Source organism: Salvelinus fontinalis, chromosome 11 (genome assembly GCF_029448725.1).
Source record: "Salvelinus fontinalis isolate EN_2023a chromosome 11, ASM2944872v1, whole genome shotgun sequence".
NCBI classification, from domain to species: Eukaryota; Metazoa; Chordata; class Actinopteri; order Salmoniformes; family Salmonidae; genus Salvelinus; species Salvelinus fontinalis.
Window position 1 is genome coordinate 18973704 of NC_074675.1, and position 22857 is coordinate 18996560.

At 44.9% G+C, this 22857-nt stretch overlaps 1 protein-coding gene across 3 annotated transcripts; it reads right to left on the reverse strand.

The window, feature by feature from the left end:
• Positions 1-5212: 5212 nt before the first annotated feature.
• LOC129865230 (importin-8-like) lies at positions 5213-17398 on the reverse strand. 3 transcript variants are annotated; one of them, XM_055937835.1, is made up of 25 exons: positions 17175-17397; positions 16101-16182; positions 15648-15804; positions 15230-15388; positions 14827-14983; positions 14611-14700; positions 14402-14496; positions 14195-14279; positions 13920-14054; positions 13462-13561; positions 13226-13302; positions 12939-13055; positions 12751-12840; positions 11912-12077; positions 11645-11805; positions 10942-11067; positions 10097-10163; positions 8970-9095; positions 8699-8796; positions 8511-8606; positions 8069-8289; positions 7541-7743; positions 6530-6757; positions 6177-6306; positions 5213-5771 (listed from the first exon to the last, which is right to left on the reverse strand). In XM_055937835.1, coding segments are annotated over exons 1-25 (3051 nt in total). In that variant the 5' UTR covers positions 17259-17397; the 3' UTR covers positions 5213-5770. The 3 variants fall into 3 exon arrangements, with proteins under 3 accessions (XP_055793810.1, XP_055793809.1, XP_055793808.1); XM_055937834.1 differs by having other exon boundaries at positions 10088-10163; XM_055937833.1 differs by lacking the exon at positions 5213-5771 and having other exon boundaries at positions 6173-6306; positions 10088-10163; positions 17175-17398.
• Positions 17399-22857: the final 5459 nt, after the last annotated feature.

Genomic DNA, 22857 nt, shown 5'->3' on the forward strand with positions numbered 1-22857 from the left:
CAGTAATGAATGAGTAGGAACGTATTAATAGGCTTGCGTTATTATTCGTGGTTTGGGTCTTTTTTAATATCATGGAATATTTCACTTTCTCTGTTCATAGGAGTAAAACATGAATTTGTGCATGAGGCAGAAATAATGCCGTGCGACTGGAGTTGTCGTCAGCTGGAAGACATTGTCCCTTTTTGGTCAGCGTCAGGGGAGGAAAGAGAGAGAGGAGGGATGTTGAGAGACGGACCTTCAGTCTGCTGCGCTCTCCCTCAGCTGAGACTGACCATCGGATGCAGGTACCGTCAGCCCAGTAAAATAAAAATAAAAAGCAAATTATTGAAATGTATGCTCACTCAGCTGTGCCGCACAAGTAATACAACAATGGATCTATTACCAGTGTGATCATATAGCCTACCTTGATTTTTTCACTATTATTAAAAAAAATGTCCGGAACAACAATGCACTGGCAGGGCAATTCAAGCAAAGCCAATATGCAGTGATAATGTATTGGGCCTATAGCTTTCTGCACAACCTCATTGCTACAGTACTGTTTTTAATTGGTTAATGTTGCATAGGCTTACGTTTTTTAAGTCATGTTAAAAAAAAAATTCTGAGCGGTAGATCTCGGCTTGCATTTTGATCTTGACTCAGAAAAGGTTGCTGACCACTGTTCTAGAGTTTTCCCTGTTAACACTATCAACGTTTCCCTTTACTGTGGCAGTTGTGATCGACTCAACACTAGCCACTTTCAATGCAACATACTCAAACAAAACGAACTATGCAAGAGATTTTGTTGTAGGCAGAACGCATAGGAGTAGGATTCTATTGCATTGACAGCAATACTCAACCCGTATGGTGCAGCATAAACAATCAGAGTTGCATTAGGCCTATATGCAAATAGACTATTTCCATATATGGATCTGTGCTGATTACTTTGAACTGGAATATGTTTACAGCATGAGCAGTCATGAGTAGATGAACTTGTGAGATCAAAGCAAGATCTGCATGTAGCCACATGCACATTTTGTTCATATCCTCTGCTAGTTAGTGAATTATTAGCCTGGTTATAGATTATTTGTAGTCAGCAATAGGGGAGTGATTGCTTCCTACAAGAGCACAAAACATGTAAATTTCTAGACAACTTTGAAAAGCCAGTCAGGTAAAGAGCTTTTGCTTTTGTCTTAAAAGGGGCAGTGTTGTATTTTGAGACAGGTTTGAATAAGCTAAGTAGCCAATAGGCAGAGTGTAGCATAATGCGTCTGATTCTCTGTAGTAATGGTATGAGAATAATAATGCATTTTATTTTGCAAAGTGGTTTCTTGCATCAAACAACACAACAGCATTTTCAGTCACCTTGTCTGAACAACAAGTGGATAAACAGGTTAATGTCAAGCCCTGCGTGTTTTTTTTCAAAAGTCTCATGGAATGTAGGCCGACATTCAACACCACATATTAGCTGCTACTGTCGGCTGAATGATAGAACAGCTATTGCCATGTTAAAATGTTATGGGATGCATTTTCTCCATAGTTTTTTATGGCAGGCCACTCTGGTAGGCCTACATTTTGATCAAGTAGCCTACTTGGCCACTGTTAAAACTTAGAAGGTACAGCCTCAGTGTTCACAGTAAACACCCTGGAAGTTGTACAGAACTTTCAATGTTTGTGTTCAGCAGACCTGAAATTTGCTCAGCGCTGGAAAGAAAATGGTGGGAACATTGCTGCACACCGTATATTCACCTCGCCATTCTGGGACCAGGAGAAAAATCAAACATCTGCTCTCTGTGGTCTCTCTGACTATAAAGAATGAAACGGTTTTGCCTCATTAATTTGCTTGTTTCCCCCCCCCCCCCCCCCCATTGGAATGGTGCATCTGTGAGTGTTCAAGGTGGCTTTCTGTGCACTAATTGCCTTCAGAATGCATGGTGCACTCACCAACTGCCGCACCACTCAGCAGGGCTAGGCAGGCCTACATTCCTGTGGGAGACGGAGCATGTCGACCACAATAGCCGTTATCCATTGGTAATGATACGGTTACATGTTCGAGGCGAGTGTGGGCCTCTCTCTTTCTACAATAGCGTTTGATTTCATTATTGTTTAGCGGCTGATTGCCGCAAAACAAGCCTGCCTGGCAGTTATGCCACTGCCAGGCCCATCGCAGCACGAGGTGGTATTAAATCTCACAGGTGTACTTGAGGATGAGTAGCTCATTAGGAGGAGAGATGATTATGGTACTACTACTCCGGTATGAAGAGCTTTGGGATGGAAGCGTCAGAATAAACCCGTTATGGATTTTCCTGCCTGTGAGGTTTCTAATTTCATGCAGCTCACTCCATCCATCACCTGATGGTGCCAGAGACTAGGGGATCATCAACTGTCTACCCAAACTTCCAGTGACCTCTGCCATCAGGCCACCAATAGGTTGCTAGGGGGAAGGATACCAGAGAGTCCTGCCTGCTCAGGTCAGAGTCTCCTCAGTCTCTCTCCAAGTGGACAACGGTGAGTGATGTTGTTATTGAAACGTGTGCATTTACCGTTGGTTGTTACTATTGCTAGTTGTTAATAGTAGTTGATGCTATGTGTTACTTAGTCCTTTGCCGATGTCACTATCCCCTTGGAGTCTATTATTGCTCTTGTGCCATTACTGATTCTCTCTCATGTGGTTTATTCGTATATTCATTCACATCTCTTCTCTGTACAGAACCATCTCATATCCTCTGGAAATAAAGTTCTTTAGTGTGTGGAACGCTCTCTGAGGTTGCCTTATTCCTCTGAACGGGAAAGTTGACAGTGAATCACAGACCAGCCCAACTGGAGAACCGCTCTCCTTCAAAACCCCTTCGGGATTCAAGTAGAAGGGACACAAGGGCAGGAGAGTGGCGCATGATTCATGATATCCAATCAGACTCCCTCATTACCAAAGCAAATGCAATTAACTGGTGTGTGAGCAGGGGTTGCAAAGTAGCCAAGACCCCCATTAGGAATCATCAAATATCCCATTACTAATGCAGCGGTGGAGGGGGAGTAGTCAGCCGGAATGGGGTTTGAACCAGTGACCCTGTATTGTTACAATGCGAGGCAGCACACTTCAACCTGTGCCATAGAAGTCCACTCCTCTTAGCAGAGGCCAGTTTCATAGGGAGGCTACACTGTTTGTGGACGCTCCCTAAAGTTGAGACCAGCACCTGGGAAACTTGAGAACTGTTCAAAATATATATAAATATATATTTCCACTCCTCACCATCCGTGGCGGAGTCTGGGGACCTCTGACTCACACAGGGCCGATAGAGACACAGTCAGCACTGTCAGTCTGCATCTCTGTCTCAGCTTCACTGGCGTGTGGAGACGGTCCCTGTGTGTCCTGGACACACACACACACACACACACACACACACACACACACACACGAGAGTTCTCTGTGTGAGTGTGTTTTTGGGTGGCTATAAAGGGCAGGGAACTGCCACATGACACAAAATTCACTTCACCTGAACTTTGCCTACCCCCATCCATCCATCCATCCATCCATCCATCCATCCATGTAAGTGATTCTGACAGAGGCACACACTGCAGAGACCACAGGCAGTTAGCTGCCCCAGAGAACAAACACACATCACAGTACTCCACTCAATAGTTAGCTGGAGACTTCAGCTCACTTTTTAACTGTGAGCTGAAGTTATTTGGTTACTGAACTGCAGCGAGGTCTCCCTCTTTGACTCCGCCCTCGTTTGCCCTTCTCATACTCCGCTTTAGTAAGACTATACTATCAGATCTGATTAGCCTTGCCCAGCACACCCCTGTCTATGACCATCATCATTACCTCCACTCTGCTCCCCAGGGGGAAAGAGGCCACCAGGCAGGCTGGAGGAGAGGCACCCTGACTGGGACACAGGGGCCAGAGAATGACATCCATTATTACCAGGGCAGTAGACTAGAGTTAACTCTGTCTCTCTCTCTCTCTCACAGATTAGTGGAACAGCATCCTAGCATGGCCTGGAAGCGTCAGGTACACGCAACATCACCTACATGAAACTGTCATACAGACCAATAGAAATGAAGAGAGAGAGGGGGGGGAGGGTGTTTGTTTGAGAACATAATTCACTGCAGTGCTTAATTGCAGAGGCAGACTGCAACAGAACATTTTCTGGAGAGAAACAACTCCAGGACACTAGTCAACAACAAATAACACACACCCTATGTTGGTTTCACCGCCCACAGAGTTCGACAGCTCTTCAACGCTTGGCTGCTCCTTACTGTCCTGCACACACACAGTCTTCAGTAGAAACTGCAGTGGGCTAGAACATACAAACTGCAGCCGAACACACACAGAATACTAACACCGGGAGAGGGAGAGCGAGATCGCAGTTGCCGCACCAAAACCCATCCAAGCGTCCCGTCTGAAACACCGGGATCTGACTACCAATCCTGCAAGCAGAGCCCTCTGACTAGAGAATCAAATAGTGACTATAAAATGCCAAAAGAAGCCCTGTGGTATTTGGACATCTCTAACATTCCAGAGGAAACTCCTTTCACAGTTGGCTCCTCTTTCTAGACAGCTGGGGACATGAGAGAAAGAACTGTCGGGCATGGAGAGATTCCCAGCTGTGATTTGAATTTGACACCCAAGTCCAGATAGTTGATAGACTGGTGAAAGCCAGATTCCACCATGTTATGCCCTCTGTCTTGTGTCAGAACCATGGAGGAAGGGAGGAATCCCTTTTGAAGTATTTGAACAGGGCCCTGGGAGAAGCCTATAAATTATGTTATGAAAACACATTTACTCCTGCTGATACTGTTAACCTGCATGATGTTACAGTAGTTGTTCAATCCATCTGTGTGTTACTGAGCTGGATGTTTTATAAATGAGGATTGGTCGCAGTAGTGAACTCTGACCTAGTATTGATTCAACAGAGCAGGAAGAGATGTACAAAGACGGAATGTTTCAGCTACTGCAGTATCCTCTGTGTGAAATCAATATAAAATCTTAACCCCCCCCCCCCCTCCCCACACACACACACACACAAACCTACAAACACACACTATAGTAACATAACAGGAAAAAGCACAGGGCTAGATGTTACATGAACGTTTATGATTTTCTTAAGTTAAATGAAAACAGTTGTAAAAAAACAAAACAAAGACAAACAAAAGCTCTCATCCCAGCATCTTGCCCCCTATTACAATTCATCAGTGTGACAGGAACCCCCCCCCCCCCCCCCCCCCCCCCGTGGGTCAAAGGTCACTGACCCCTAACCCTTCACCCCAAACAAGCCTGTCTGTCCGTCCGTCCATTAGCACCACAGCCTTGGTTCAGACTGACACATGGTTCTGATTGATGCCATGGCAACCAAGGACATCTGCCCAGTCCTCTCGAGACCATACAAAAGTCAGGCTATAGAGAAACAGAGATGTTGTGTACAATACTTACATTCACACAGTTACGGAATCACAGACCCAAGGACTGCACTGTACTAGAAGATGAATTCGCTGGTCAGTGATACAGAGCAGGACATCAATCTCACACACGCTCTCTCTCTCTCTCTCTGGGGTGGGTGTGGTCCAATTACGGTCTGAGATGTGAACCGTAAAGTGTGTAGTGTAAAGTCCTGGTGGGTCTCCACCAAGTTCAGTTACGGTTCTAGATGGCCCGGTGTTGGTGGGATCAGTAAAGTCTAGATAGATCTGGTCTGAAACAGTTCTTGGTGTGTTTTAAATCCACTTCAAATCAGGCCAGAACTCTGCTGCTACTCCTCCTTCCATCCAGGCCTGCAGCCATGTCCCTTACAGCTCTGAAACAACATGACACAGTGTTAGGACTCAACGGAATGGAAAATACAGCATGCTTGTCAAAATACATGTTTAAATCAATAACATTTTACTGTTGTTGTATTTTGTATTTTTCACCTTGCATTCTTATTCTTCAGCCTCACCATCTCCCAACCCAATGGACCTTGGCCTCCTGTCCTCTCTCTCCCGCCCATTGGCCCTCTCCCCTCTTTCCCAATTAGCCCTCACCCCCTCGTCCTCTCTCCACATTGGTCCCCCGTCCTCTCTCTCCCCATTGGTCCCCCGTCCTCTCTCTCCCCATTGGCCCCCCGTCCTCTCTCTCCCCATTGGCCTCCTGTCCTCTCTCTCCCCATTGGTCCCCCGTCCTCTCTCTCCCCATTGGCACCCCGTCCACTATTCTGCCTCACCATTGGCCCTTGGCGGCGGTGCTCCTCCTCTGCTGGGACAGGCTGTAGATCTCCTGCAGCTGTTTCTTCTGGTCATCACTGAGGGGCGTGGTTAGAGACTGGTACCAAGGCTGGTCAGTGTTCTGGACCCCTATAGTACACACAGGATAGAGTAAGGGTTAGATGCCTGTGTGTGTGTGTGTGTGTGTGTGTGTGTGTGTGTGTGTGTGTGTGTGTGTGTGTGTGTGTGTGTGTGCGCGCGCGCATGCGTGCGTACGTGTATGCATGCATATTTGTTTTTCCTGTGTGTGCGCACAAGTAACTGTGTGTGCGTTTGTGTGTGAGTTGGTGTGTGTAGATGTGTAACCACTTACTGAGTAGGGCAGCGGTGAAGAACTGGTACTCGTCCTCTCCATTGTCATATTCCAGGGGCGTGTTGTACTCCTCCAGGGGTGTCCCCTCCAGCCCTTCTTCATCCCAGTAGTCTTCATCATCCTCCTCCTCCTCATCGTCGTCCTCGTGGCCTACGCGTGTGCAGGTCTGCTGTTGCATCATGGCGTTACAGTTCTCATTCACCTCGTCCTCATCACTAGGGATCTCCTCTGTGGATGCAACACACACGCAGACAGACAGACACGCAGACAGACAGACAAACATAATGAATAGAAAAAGATAACCCTTTCACCTTTTTGAAAAGCACAATTTTTCTTAATGCCATTTTAAATATGCCAAATTACAGTAACAGCTGCTAAGCTAACATGCATATCAATTTCCTTCGTCCTAACCTCCCCTGCACCCTGCTGTTCCCAATAACACTCCTATATTCCCAGAAGGTAAATTAACTTAAATGGAGCGAATATGGAGACTAAATGTGACAGAGGAACACTCCAAGTCATTCCCTCTGAGCTAGTCTCATCTACTACCTTTGTGTCTGACTGCACAACAACACTACAACCCCCAGAAGCACTCTGAATATTCTGGAACTCCAGGTTCTTTACACTTGACTGAGGAATGCCAGCACAGCTGCCCTGCGGCATGTAGGGAAATGTAGTGCAACTAATATGACCTGAAGGCAGAGTGAGAAGTCAAGCGAGAGAGAGAGGTCCAGAGGTGTTGAAACCTGGCCATAGATGTGTAAAGCAACACACATGAACAGCTGAGGACTGATTCCTACCACATCCATAGCAATGTTTAGTAGTGGCTTAATCTTCTACCATTGACATTATCCCTGGCCTTACCCCATGGGTTCCAAGAAGCGGGTATGATTCAACAGTATTAGCATCTCTCCTTTCCTTTTCTCTCCTCCTCTCTTGCCTGTTCTCTCCATTCCCCTCTCATTTGTCCTGTCTCCTCTCCTCCTCTGTCGCCCGTTTTCCCCCTCTCACCGTTCTGGTCTTCCTCCGGTACCCCAGTGCAGGCCAGAAGGTCTGGCTTGTTGAGGCGGGAGAAGTAAAGGTGTTTGAGCCCCAGGAAGAGGAGCAGGACGCTGGGGACAATCTGAGCCGCTATCCCCTCTACCACCAGTGGCCTGGAGGGTAGCTCCATCAGAACACTCAGTCCGATGATACACATCCTACGGTCATGGAGCCTGGGAGAGAGAGAAGTGGAGAGAGGGAGAGAGAGGAGTGGAGAGAGAGACAATGAACTCCAGGTAGGTGGTGAATAAATCCTGTAGAGTGTACTGTAGTAGGTACAAGTACTGCATGTCCCTTATGTTTAAACACTGCTATAGGAAGAACACAGTGTGACTCAGTGATGACTAACAATATAGTTGAAGTGGACCGTATACAGTATGGGTCTAGTAGTATTTAGGGAACATGGTTTAGGGCACGTTGTTTATCCACTGTGTACTTTATAGTGGGTAGTGTATAGGGCGTAGGACGTAGGGCGTATGGCTTAGTTTATACACGTACCCCAGGAAGAACTCAGTATCATTCATCCACTGGTTGATGAAGTGAGCGGTGATGGGCTGTGGGGTGTGGGGGAAGTGCATGTTGTCCAGCGTGTGGATGAGCAGGGCTGGGTTGTAGTAGAGAGCAGCGATGGCCACCTGCAGACACATGGTCCTCAGCTCACTGGACTTCACACCTCGGGTTAGCCGCTCCAACACAGCCTCCACAAACAACGGGATACACTGGAGGAAGGGGGGGAGAGAGCGAGAGCAAACAAGAGATAGAACTGTGCCAAATCACATGCGGGTGAGAGAGAAGAATCAATACAATATTGATAGCAATCATCCCTCCCAACGGGAGATTGAGGGTATGAAAAGGAAATACCGTGCAAACTGATTTGGGCTGAACTGGGACCACATCTACCCCTTAAATACTACCCAGAAGCCTTCGCGGTTCCTCTCACCTGGTCGATGCCCCTCCCCCGACACTGGAGGACGATGACCTCTAGCAGCTTAGCAGCGTGACACTCTGCGTCCTCACCCGCATCACTGGTCAGCACCTACAGCACAGGAGTCAAAGGTCCGAACATCAGACACGTCATCAAACTCTACCTGAATACACACACACACACACATATATGCTCACGCTCACCTTTTTGCACATGGTGTATATGACCTCTAAATATTTGGGGTTGGACAGGAGCATGTCTGTATCCACGGTAACGTAGTTGTGCAAAAGAGGCATCATATCTGAAAGAGAACAGACCGCGATCATCAGCGCGTTTGGCCAGTATCGGCGTCACCATCATGCCAGTCGACACTACGTTCACTGTGATATTCAATGTTCACCTAGACAGGTGTGTAAGCCCAATATTCCCACTAACAGGCCCAGGTGACTGTTGACCAGGGACTCAGTACTGTACCCGTGAAGTAGTCAAAGCAGTCGTGCTGGAAGACCTCGTAGAGCACCGCCAGTAGCTGCCACATCTGAGGGGAGATAGACTGGCAGGTCAGCCCAAACGCCAGGGACAGAATCTCCTCGTAGAACTCTGGAGGGGAGAGAGATGAGGAAGAAACTGATAAGAGAATTATGTTCTCCAGGTACATAACCCAATTAATTTATATATTACTCAGTCTGCAAACCAGAATTTGTAAGATCCTGGTCAAATGAAACAGACGGAGGCCCAGCTAAAATAGTCAAAAAGGTTTATTCACGGGAACGTTCTAAAGTCAAGAATACAAAACAATTCATTTTATACTGACTTCTCACGCCCACACATTCACACGCACACACACACACCCAAACAGACGCACACAATGTCCTGCGACGCACACACTGTCTCACTACCCAGCCGACAGAGATTAGGGAGACCTTGTCCTTGAGACGTACTCCCCGTTCTCTCCCAAATCTCTAGTCAGGTCGGCCCCGAGCTCAGACAGTCTGTGTTTATAATACCATAAAGACATATTGTCTTTACCCTAATTCTGACTAAGACTACACATTTATTGATTATGATGTTATACATTATAATCAATTCCATACAATTATATGTTTCAGGGCGGAATATTCTAATCATTCAATTAAAAGGATAATTCTCAACTAACAGAAACAGATCATAGAACTGATGTTTCCCTCTGAGAAATAAACAATCTTCCACAGTGAACCCCCCCCCACTCTTGAAGGAAACTACCATTATACAAGTTATCACATAATCCATTAATTAACAGAGCTGTATTCTCTCCTTACACACACACACACACACACACACACACACACACAAACACACGCCAATTACAGGCATGAATGGTGCTTGGTTATCTGGGATTTGGGAAGCACAAGGAGAACATCTTTTGATAATTAGACAGTGCTCATTGTGAGACGGAAATGGACAAGGTGCTATACAAGACAGGGGGGTAGCTCAATGGAACAGGAAAGTGAGATTAATATGGTTATTGTGTGTGTGAAAAGCACAGACACACACAGCAAACAAATGAGTATGTGTGTACACACAAAAACAGACAGTGACGTGAGCACACACACCTGCCATACCTATGATGGGCTTCTGCAGCACCAGGCCTATCACCTGTAAACAGATGCCCTCCAACTGCTGAGTGATCTGAGAGAGAGGGAGATGGAGAGAGGGGAAGAGAGAGAACACGATAACGAAAGAACGGGAGGCAGTCAAGAGGGTGAGAGAGGAAAGATACAGGCAGAAAGAGAAAGAGAGATATCAAATAGTCAAATATCTATTGATAACAGGCTAATATCTGTCTGGCATAGGACTGGTACAATTACCGTAGAACCAACGGTTATGGATAAAATAACAGTCATAACCGTAAAATGTGGAAGGAAAAAATGTGGAACGAACAGCAGACTCAAGACAGAACGGCAGGGCATCCGTACGGTTGAGTGTTTCTGCGGTAACGTGGACTCTTAACAACGTTATGAAACGTTGTTGCTCCTTGCTGAAATGTACATTGTTCATTCGAATGAACTGATGTGGCTCAAATGGCCGCCAGTCCACCCCTCATGCCATCATTGACTTGAATGGGGATGCCCGTTCTATTCGTTCTATTTCTATGGCGGCACATGCAGTCACGAGCGGAGAGGAAAAACGGTTATTACGGAGAGCACAGTCATTTGGCTGGCCAATTACCGTCATCCAAAATTCCATGACCGTCACAGCCCTAGTCTGACATAACACTTACCGCACGTTCCATAACACCGTGTGTTCAAACAAAGCAGGGGAGAGGGAGCAATCAATCACCAATCATCACACATTCAACTGGAGCTTCAGAGGACTAGATTTGGAATAGGGTGAGCGCGCGTGTGTGTGTGTGTGTGTGTGTGTACACATCTGTAGAATGTGTGAGTGAGTATACAGTTTGTCTCACCTCCTTGTGGTCCTCCATAACAGTGAGTATGGTGTCTATGGTGCTGAGGATCCCCAGAGCCATCACCGTCTTGTCTTCACTCTCCTCATACTCTTCACTCTGTAGCACCTTGGTGAAGATCTCAGCCTGGAAAGACACATATGCAGGGGGTGTTAAGGCTTTCTTTCGCGTGTTTCGGTGTGGCTGTGCACGCTTAAAAAGACCTTTGCTTGAAAAACGAGGGGGGGAAATAAAAATTAAAATCGACAATAGTACTGTTTGTCCATCTTGAGACGCCGTAGCCAAAATAGTCTGAATTGATCTATATCATGCCGAGGAGATCTTAGTCACGCAATTTTACATCTAACTAAGATGTATGGTGCAGTATTTCTCCGCCACCGAATTCGGCTTGCCTCGAGAGAAAACTTTTCACGAACAGCCAAAAAAAAAAACCTAGCCGAAGACCAATCAAACAAAAACATCACAAAATGTTGTCATAATATATGCACAAACTGTTCCAGATAGGAAGCATGCAGACGCCTTTTCACACACACAGAGACAGACACAGAGAGAGAGACAGACACAAAGGTTAGATGCACTCTTACTTCTCACTCTTTATGTAGGATCATACTGGTGAAGATCGTATACATACAAAGACTCTTACACACACACACACACACACACACACACAGGTAAACAGTAGAGCAGGCCAGTGGAGGCGTACCAGGTTCTGGGTCATGTCGACGGCGATGACAGCCACTTCCTGGTTGTACTCGCAGATCATCTTCTGAATGACATTAGTGAGGTCATCGTTCTCCGTCTCCTTGATGACGTGGAGCAGCTCCTGCATGACAGGCCGGATGTAGGGCCTGATGTAGACCTTAGCTAAAGAGAGGGAGAGAGAGGGTTCAGAGTGTGTGTGTGTGCTAGCGACGCTTGTGCATTTGTGTATGCATGTGTGCACGTCCATGCGTGTGTGTGAACCTCAGACCTTGCTCCTGGTTGCTGACCAGTGTCTGCAAGGCGATAGCAGCCTCCACCTTGACGGGCATCTCCTTGTCTGCTACGAGGCCCTGTTTGACCAGCTCCACCGCATTCCTCAGGACCAACTCGTTATGGAAATGCAGCGGGCTGAACGAATGCAGCACCCAGCACGACTGAAGACAAACACAGGGTCACAATCAGTGATCTAAATACCACACGGATGGGCATCACTATCAGTGTGGAGCCGATCCACATTATGTACAAATCAGCACTGTCCACTTCCAGTCACCAAAATGTGCAGTGGTGCTTCCCAACACGATCACCAGCCTGAAGATGGCCAGTAAGTAAAATAGCAGGGGTGAGGAGGGTAAAGATATGCAGAAAGCTGAAGGGGGATGTTTAATCTATATAGAACAGGACTGACAGACCATTCTGACTCACATGGATGGACTGTAGCATCCAACAGGACTGTAGGTATAAAGAGGGAAGGAGCCATTTTAAAGATCAAAGAACTGCTAACACACAATCACACACATTCTTCTATTTTTATTTTACCTTTATTTAACTAGAAAAGTCAGTTAAGAACAAATTCTTATTTCAATGACGGCCTAGGAACAGTGCGATAACTGCCTTGGTCAGGGGCAGAATGACAGATTTGTTCCTTGTCAGCTCTGGGATTCGATCTTGCAACCTTTCGGTTACTAGTCCAACGCTCTAACCACTAGGCTACCTTCCACCCTACATGTTCTTACACACCCATTCTCAGCTCCATGAGAAGTGTTGGGTTAGAGGGTCCCTGGAGTGAAAGCGCGCGCGCGTGTGTTTGTGTGTGTGTGTGTGTCTCACCCTGGCCCGGAGGTATCCCAGAGGGGAGTTGAGTAGAGGGAACACATAGTTCTGTAACATCAGCTCCATCTGCTCCCTGTACACCCGCTTCTACAGGACGACAACAGGAAGAGAAGACTCAGTCACAGATAGACTAAACAGGTAATAAAACAAGGGGGGAAAGTACAGAGACAGCCACACTTGCTGACCTTCAATAAGAGTTCGGCCAGTGAGCCGATGACGTGCAGCGCCCCATCCTTCCTGCGGGGGTCAGCAGAGGGCTCCATCATGATTTGGTGGCAGAACTCCATCATCTGGGGAAGAACCTGGCAAGGGGGGGGGGGGGGGGGGGGGGGGGAGCAGTGATGCAAGTCATACAGAGCAGTGATGCAAGTCATATCAGAGAAGACTCAGTTAAGGAAGGGAAATGAGGAAAGTAATCTATTTAGGACTGTTGGGTAGTTTTTGTTAGGTTCTAGTGTGGTTCTCCACTCACCTCCTTCCTCTTGCGGGCTGCTTTACACAGGAGGCTCTGGGCGGCGGTGGCAGGGAGGGCATGGTCATCATACACATCTGGAACAGAGAATGAAACCCAGCCAAGATCACAACATCTCTATTCTATGGAAGCCATACATTTTCAAGCTACCATGCCATTATGTATACTGACCATTCAATGTCCCTCTACCTCCATAACTACTAACTGATTGAGTTATGGAACGTGTGTCTACTCACTGAACTTCATGCGGATGTACTCGTATGGATCCTCCTGCCACAGTTTCTCATCCTCGTCTTTGTAACACATCAGAGGGAAGATCACCTCTTGGCTGATGGTCTGTGGAACGCACAGTACACACACACTCAGGTTAACTACTAAAAGTGGAATTGTAACATAGTTTTCAGAAGCATAGCAGTATTCTGATTAGCTCAATTACTAAGTATATAAAACAGCAGATCTAAATGCTGACATAAAGATTAGACAAATTTAACTTTGATCATCACCTGCCACATACTGTAACTCAATCCAAAGTTGTAATGTCACAACCTTATGACAGACACACCACCGGTATAACAATGTCTAATTTCACACATAATCCCACATTTGTGATGGAAAAGCACTATATATATAAATCAAATCCATTATTATTGACGTGTCACAGAGGGACAGGTGTAGTGGTGTCTGTCTGACCCGCCTGCATGTGTGGCTTCATGTGTTTCCAGGTGAGGGAGTGAGACAGGCCCTGGTTCAGGTAGTTAAGAGACTTCTGGAGGACGTGAGGCGTGACATACTGCTTCTGACGGTGTTGGTCCAGCACCTTCAACAGGACCTGAAGGAGACCACCCAGAGACGAGGTCACAACAGAAGGAACCGGGTCAGACTAAACAGAAGACTACTGCTGCTCACACACACACAACATTGGTAGATGTGGACTAACAGACATCTATACATAATGTTACAAACTCTTACCTGTTGGATCCCTACAGCGTACGTCTTCAAGAAAAAGTCTGCAAACTCAACGTACTCCTTTGTCACGTTGCCTGGGCTTCCGTACCTACCACACAAGTATAGAACAACATGGTTAGACTGAAAAAAAGGCTACGATCCACAAACACATTCACATCAACATACATCCAAATTCATCAACACACAAATACATCTCCCGTGCCCCCTCACCTCTCGAACAATCTGGTGATGATGTGTAGGGCCCACTTCTTACTCTTCCACCACACCAAGTCGGGACGGTCGTCCTCATCCACCTCCAACGTCTCCTAGCAACCACACACACAACAGAGGTTCGCTACTCCCCTTCAATAGACAACGTAGGTCGAAGAATTCGCAGAAGGCAGACAGGCCTACACAATGAAGGATGAAATAAAACTTACTGGGGGGACATCTCTGTCCATAACAGCTCTGAGGAGCTCCATCCACTGGGTAATGACTGTGTTATTAATCAGCTGGAGAGGCAGGGAGTACTGTAGGAGCAGAATAGAGACACACTGGTATTAGTATCACACAAACGTGCACACGCATGCCACATGCAGTCAGTCACAGACACTTGCGCGCGCACAGTCAGTCAGTCACACAGTCCCTTCTCTCACCTGTACGAGTGCGTGGAAGATCTTGAGGATCTGTTTCTGTATGAGGACAGAGAAGATGGTGCCGTCAGGCAGTAGCTGGGTGACGAGCTGTTGTATACGGGGCAGGAAGATCTGCATGGCTGCTAGCAACGGATCCCTCTCCTCCGCCTTCTTATACCTGACACACACACACACAGCACGTCAGCAAGAGACAGCACGCAGACGTGATATCATCGACAACAGGCTGGGTGCAATGACTGAAAAATGTGAATGGAATATTCATTTATATCATTCCGCTTATACACTAGAACTACTAAACTAGGACTGAAAATGGTGGCTCATAACACAGCACCGTTACGACTTGATCACCAGTGAGAGTGACGGGTCCTCAGGTGGGACAAACAGCGCCGGTTGGTTGACTCACTCGTAGGTCTTGACCAGCTGGTAGAGGGCCAGCAGGCTGCCGTACCAGCTGCCACTGTTCTGACACTGCAGATACAGGCCAATCTTATCCACTATGGCCGTCCAGCGCCCGGGGAAGTCGTGCTTTATGATGGCTCGCAAACACACTGTCAACTGGGCCCTGGGAGAGAGAATACACACACATACATCAGCATTGTATTCTTTCTATAACATGCCATCACTAAATGATCCTCCCATCCCTCTTCATTGGGCACTTGTAGTCACAGATTATCTAAACAGTCAAGTGACCCGGTTTCAAAGGCTCTAGGTAGAGCAGAGCAGAGGACCGGAGCAGGGCACCACCTGCCCTGAGTATCAGGCTAAGAGGTAAGGGTTAGCGGGTTAAGGGCGGTAAAGGAGGTTAGGACAGCAGGACTCACCGGATGGACTCGGGACACTGGATGATGGCCTCCACGATGTGGTCTCTGATCTGCGTCCGGTCGTTCTCGTGGATGTTGAAGGGGAACACCACCTCCCCTAGAGAGGGCTCGCGGTCCTGCCAGTACTGGCTCACCATGTTCTTTAGGTAGATGGCCGCTAGCAAACAGAGATCACTCAGACTGGCAAGACTGACACAATTCTGCTTTACAATTAATTTATTCATTCTTGTGCCAGTTTCCCAGACACAGATTAAGCTTAGTCCTGGACTAAAAAGCCTGCTTAATGAAGAATCTTTGATCTTTTGTCCAGGACTAGGCTTAATCTGTGTCCGGGACACCGGCCCAAAGTGAAGCTATTATCAGTGTTGTTTATAGTTGTTGCATTGGTCCAGTGATGTTTTAAAAACAGCCAGATGCAGGTCTTTATGTAATGTTCTGAGGCAGGGTTCTTACCTGCTTGGCGAACAGGGAACTCCACCTGTTCGGACACAATGATCTGGAGCAGAGTGGGGGCGAAGTTGATGATCTTGTACGACTGGAACACACAAAATAAGATACTGCTTTGAAACGAGCTCAAGCCAAATCGGACCACATACAGTCAAGCGCCTGACTACTTCAGCTGTCAGCTTCACATCTACAGCACACAGTGAGCACAGTGGTCAAACAATTGTATGATGACAGAGCAGAGTGTAAGGAGGTGGATTCCCAGGTTGTTTGTTGATGTCAATACTAACTGAAGAACAAGGAAAATACAGAGCAGGTGAAGCATGTAGCCTATTCACTCGCTCTCACATCAATCTTGCCAGACCAGTTATCAGATTTATGGTAGTAAAAAAGAGCCATGGTCTGTCAAAGATATAACCAGTAAACAACAATTAAAAAAGGAGGGATATTTTGAACCTCGCTCTTTCTTTATCTCCCTCTATCCCTCCTCCTCTCCCTGTCAGAACTGCTCTTCCGCTGCAGAACAGTCAGCGTTCTGTCTCCAGCAAATGCTCCTAATTTCACTTGGTTGCATCACTGACTGACAGGCATTTCATACAGACACACCAATCATTTGTCCTGATTAGAATTCACCGGTCAAATCCAATGAACCATCAAAATTGTAAACTTTTACTATCGCTGGCTGAAATTGCTGCAATTGTTACAATTGTTTCAATGTTTCAACTGGCGCGTGACGTCTACAATTACAATCCAATCCAATCCAATCGGACACTTGCTAGTTACATTGTTTCACGAACAGCCCCATCTCCGGACTGCTGCACAGTGTGCGCACACTCCCTCACATTTCTATTGTTCTCCGGTGCAACAGTTTGTGTTGCAAATTACATCACATGTCAATCTACAGTTTCGTGTACTACACAATAAACAGAGAGATGCAAACATAAGTTATAGAAGGACTAATCATTGATCCCGAAACACGGCCTTATTGCGATCCAAATCATAAACACGGTCAACCCTTTCTGGAAATTGGTTCATGCTGACCGGATAACAAAAACAACAAAGTTATTTTGGGCATCCACCCACCTGATTGAGTTCGTTTTCAGCCGCTATCCGGAGGTTGGGATCTATCGTCCCTTTCAGGGCTTGAATTATCCGATTGGGATCCATAATGTCAAATCCAGGTCTAATCGAGTGGTAATTTCTATGTTTCACAATCACATATATGAACTGCTCCAGATTAGGCAAAGCGTTACGAAGCTGCCCTAGCCCTGCCCCATTTTACCGGCAATCAGCAGGCGGTGGACGCAAAGCAATGTAAATAGTGGCAATTTACGGTAGCACTTCTTTCTTCTTCTCTCTTTAATAGGTATAGACAGTGCAGAGATTAGACTTTACTGCCACCTTAAGAGCTGGAGTGGTCATGACTGAAAAAATATCTCTTCAGTCAGTCATTTGTGGTAACCTTAGATTTGACGTGATGTTTCTTAACCAGAGGCGTAGGCAAGGGTGGGCCCACTGGGGGAGCCAGGCCCACCAAATTAGATTTAGCAACAACATCAAAACTGCTCTTTACTTGTCAGTGTTTCAAACAGGCCATTCATCTTTTTACATAAACATGCAAACACCATCATATAGAATTCATAGCAAGCAGTGCACTGAGTTAGTCCGATTTGATGAAATATAACAGAACAGATTAACTCACGGGATGGGTGGCCAAAAAGAGCCAACTGAAAGCCACACCCCCAATAACCAACCAATATGACTGCATTGAGGCATGTCACTGTGCTTCTATGGCTAAATACACCATGCCACTGCCTACTTTGTTTGTTCAGTTGACACAGCTGCCAACTTTTGAAGAAAGCTTGGAGTCAGATTTGCTATGTGAGTTTCGTTGCCCCCTGGCACAACCCCTAGACAGGGGGAAATGTTACTATTTTAAAGCTAATTTCATGCAATTCTATGTATTTTGACATGGCTTAGGCCTATGACCAGGGTAGAAAATATATATTTTTTAAACACAGGTCAGGTATATTCAGAATGCTTTGAACATTAAATGAACACTCAAAATTGGACGACTTGCAACTTTTCAATTTTTGGTGGGTGACATGTAAAGTATGCAAAAAAAAATGTAAACACTTTTTAGGTGGTTTGACACTTTATTCAGACAGTAATGAAATGAGATAGGGAGACAGGCCAATGCTAGAAACGGTGGGAAGGTTGGAAGCAGGGATGAATCCCTGTTCTCAGGTGGAAAGTAGTGTGCAACATGTGGCAGGGTGTTACCGCTACATCAGTATTTTGGCCAGGACATTATAATGGTTGATGGCAGTGGGTCTCCTTGTCCAAATACTGCTTTCAGGGTAAGGACAGAATCATTTTGTAATTTGGGTGAAATATCACTTTAAAATAGGTTTGGGGAAAAATCCTGCTTACTCTTCAGGAGGGTTGGCCACCCCTGATCTGTGTTTCCCAATTGCTGGGTGTTTGAAAATGTTTTTGTTATAACAATTAATTTCTCAAAATCACCAAACCTTCAAGAGAAATCTAATGAATATCAATATTCAGGTGGTTTATGCCTACTGGTTGAAATTCCTTGCCATCATCTTACTCTACAAAATATGTGTTTATGAGTTGCCTAGAATGCCCACAATACTAAAATGTAAAAAATTATATTTGATTCCTGCAGATTTCACATCCAATGCTTATTTGTAAGACTTATTCAAAACTGCCCATGAATGGCTACAAAATTATACTGAACAAAAATACAAACGCAACATGTAGTGTTGGTCCTACGTTTCATGAGCTGAAATAAAAGATCGCAGAAATTTTCTATACGCAGAAAAAGCTTATTTCTCTCCAATTTTGTGCATAAATTTGTCTAACAGAGCTGTTGCCAGAGAATTTAATGTTAATTTAAATTCTATTCAATTCAAGGGCTTTATTGGCATGGGAAACATATGCTAACATTGACAAAGCAAGTGAAGTAGATAATAAACAAAAGTGAAATAAACAATAAAAATGAACAGTTAACATTACACTTACAGAAGTTTCAAAATAAAAGACATTTAAAATGTTGTAACGATGTGTAAATAGTTAAAGTACAAAAGGGAAAATAAATAAACATAAATATGGGTTGTATTTACAATGGTGTTTGTTCTTCACTGGTTGCCCTTTTCTTGTGGCAACAGGTCACAAATCTTGCTGCTGTGATGGCACACTGCTATTTCACCCAGTAGATATTGGAGTTGATCGAAATTGGGTTTGTTTTCAAATTATTTGTGGATCTGTGTAATCTGAGGGAAATATGTCTCTCTAATATGGTCATACATTTGTCAGGTTTGGAAGAGGCTCATTTTCCACCTCATTTTGTGGGCAGTGTGCACATAGCCTGTCTTCTCTTGAGAGCCAGTTCTGCCTACGGCGGCCTTTCTCAATAGCAAGGCTATGCTCACTGAGTCTGTACATAGTCAAAGCTTTCCTTAAGTTTGGGTCAGTCACAGTGGTCAGGTATTCTGCCACTGTGTACTCTCTGTTTATGGCCAAATAGCATTCTAGTTTGCTCTGTTTTTCTGTTAATTCTTTCCAATGTGTCAAGTAATTATCTTTTTGTTTTCTCATGATTTGGTTGGATCTAATTTTGTTGCTTTTCCTGGGGCTCTGTGGGGTCTGTTTGTGTTTGTGAACAGAGCCCCAGTACCACCTTGCTTAGGGGACCCTTCTCCAGACCTCAGAACCATAAAGGGCAATGGGTTCTATAACTGATTCAAGTATTTTTAGCCAGATCCTAATTGGTATGTCGAATTTTATGCTCCTTTTGATGGCATAGAAGGCCCTTCTTGCCTTGTCTCTCAGCCCGTTCACAGCTTTGTGGAAGTTACCTGTGGCGCTGATGTTTAGGCCCGAGGTATGTATAGTTTTTTTGTGTGCTCGAGGGCAATGGTGTCTAGATGGAATTTGTCTTTGTGGTCCTGGCGACTGTATCTTTTTTGGAACACCATTATTTTTGTCTTATTGAGATTTACTGCCAGGGCCCAGGTCTGGCAGAATCTGTGCAGAAGATCTAGGTGCTGCTGTAGGTACTCCTTGGTTGGTGACAGAAGCACCAGATCATCAGCAAACAGTTGACATTTGACTTCAGATTCTAGTAGGTTGAGGCCGGGTGCTGCAGACTGTTCTAGTGCCCTTGCCAATTTGTTGATATACATGTTGAAGAGGATGGGGCTTAAGCTGCATCCCTCTCACCCCACGGCCCTGTGAAAAGAAATTAGTGTGTTTTTTGCCAATTTTAACCGCACACTTGTTTGTGTACATGGATTTTATAATGTCATATGTTTTTCCCCCAACACCACTTTATCAATTTGGATAGCAGACCCTCATGCCAAATTGAGTCAAAGGCTTTTTTGAAATCAACAAAGCATGTGAAGACTTTGCCTTTGTTTTGGTTTGTTTGTTTGTCAATTAGGGTGTGCAGGGTGAATATATGGTCTGTTGTACGGTAATTTTGTAAAAAGCCAATTCAACATTTGCTCAGTACATTGTTTTCACTGAGGAAATATACGGGTCTGCTGTTAATGATAATGCAGAAGATTTTCCTAAGGTTGCTGTTGACGCATATCCCACGGTAGTTATTAGGATCAAAATGTGTCTCCACTTTTGTGGATTGGGGTGATCAGTCCTTGGTTCCAATAATTGGGGAAGATGCCAGAGCTAAGGATGAGGTTAAAGAGTTTAATTATAGCCAATTGGAATTTGTTGTCTGTATATTTTATCATTTCATTGACGATACCATCAACACCACAGGCCTTTTTGGGTTGGAGGGTTTGTATTTTCTCCTGTAGTTCAATGTAATTGGAGAATCCAGTGGGTTCTGGTAGTCTTTAATAGTTGATTCTAACATTTGTATTTGATCATGTATATGTTTTTGCTGTTTGTCCTTTGTTATAGGGCCAAAAAGACTTACCCGTACATCTCCATTTTTGGATAGATAACTCTGTGTTTGTTTAGTGTTTTCCAATTTTCCCAGAAGTGGTTAGAGTCTATGGATTCTTCACTTACATTGAGCTTATTTTGGATGTGCTGTTCCTTCTTTTTTCTAAGTGTATTTCTGTATTGTTTTCGTGATTCACCATAGTGAAGGCGTAGACTCAGGTTTTCTGGGACTTGATGTTTTTGGTTGGATAGGTTTCTCAATTTCTTTCTTAGGTTTTTGAATTCTTCATCAAACCATTTGTCATTGTTATAAATTTTCTTTGGTTTTCTGTTCGAAATGTTTTGATAGTGAAGCTAAGAGCTCAAATATACTGTTTAGATTTTCTACTGCCAAGTTTACACCTTCACAATTACAGTGGAACGTTTTGTCCAGGAAGTTGTCTAAAAGGGATTGAATTTGTTGTTGCCTAATAGTTTTTTAGTAGGTTTCCACACTACATTCCTTCCATCTATAGCATTTCTTAAAATTATTCAGATCCTTTGGCTTTAATGCCTCATTATTGAGTATTGATCTGTTAATGTAGACTGTGGGGGAGCAAATGCTGTCACCTCCAGGCAGATGTTTGTCCCCATGTGCCGAGGGTGTCAGGTTCTTATCCGAATCTGTCATTTAGGTCTCCACAGACTAGTACATGTCCCTAGGCCTGGAAATTATTGATTTCCCCCTCCAGGATGGAGAAGCTGTCTTCATTAAAGTATGGGGATTCTAGTGGGGGGATATAGGTAGCACACAGGAGGACATTTTCCTCTGTTAAGATCATTTCCTTTTGAATTTCTAGCCAAATGTAACATGTTCCTGTTTTGATTAATTTAAGAGTGAGTTAGGTCTGCTCTATACGAAATTACCATATCCCAAGTCCCTTCCCTGTTTCACACCTGGTAGTTTGGTGGATGGGACTATCAGCTCTCTGTAACCTAGAGGGAAACCAGTGGGTCCGTCTCCTCTATACCATGTTTCTTGTAGGATGACAATGTCTGTATTTCTGATTTCTTTGGTGAAATCCAGCTTCCTGCTCTTTATGCCAAAGGCAGATGACCTCAGGCCTTGGATATTCCAGGAGGAGATAATGAAGGCTTTGTGTTCCATAAAGTGTCCAATGTTGTTGGTCGTGTGGTTTGGGGGCTGTTGATTGGTTGGGGTGGGGGTGTGGCTTGTGGTTCCACTGATCATACTAAAATAAATAGATAATATCTCCTTAAAACAAGTAGACATTAAATCTGCCACTACACCCAAACCATTTTAAAAATATATTTATTGTTCCCTCCCCTCTAGAATCAAACTTACACTTTTGGGTTCAAAATCTGTTTAACAAAATGTGCATAGCTAAAAATCAGGTCACCCTACCAAACGTCCCTGCTAAAACCGACTGTAGGTCTGCTGCTGCCTTTTCGCTGTTAGAGCCTAAATGCCAATCTCTAAATCGACTTTAGTACATGCTGTCAAAAGGTTGCCTTATGCAATGGAGACGGGAGTAAAAAACAACCTAACTTTTTTGACAATATTGTACATAAACAGAATTACTCTTTTCACAGTTTATCAACTGAGTGGATAACTTTCTTGATATCCATTCGACTCTAATCTTGAGGGGCGTTTCTTTAAAGCATCCATCCAATCCCTTACAAAACTAGACCAATAGTATGCTTCAATGTGCCGCAGTTCACAGTACTGTGGCAAGACAAGACAAGAGGTTACGCACATGATGTAAAATTGCAGGCGCAGATGCTCCGATCTCAAAACAATTTGGAGCATAGATGAGAAGTTAACTCGCCGACTATA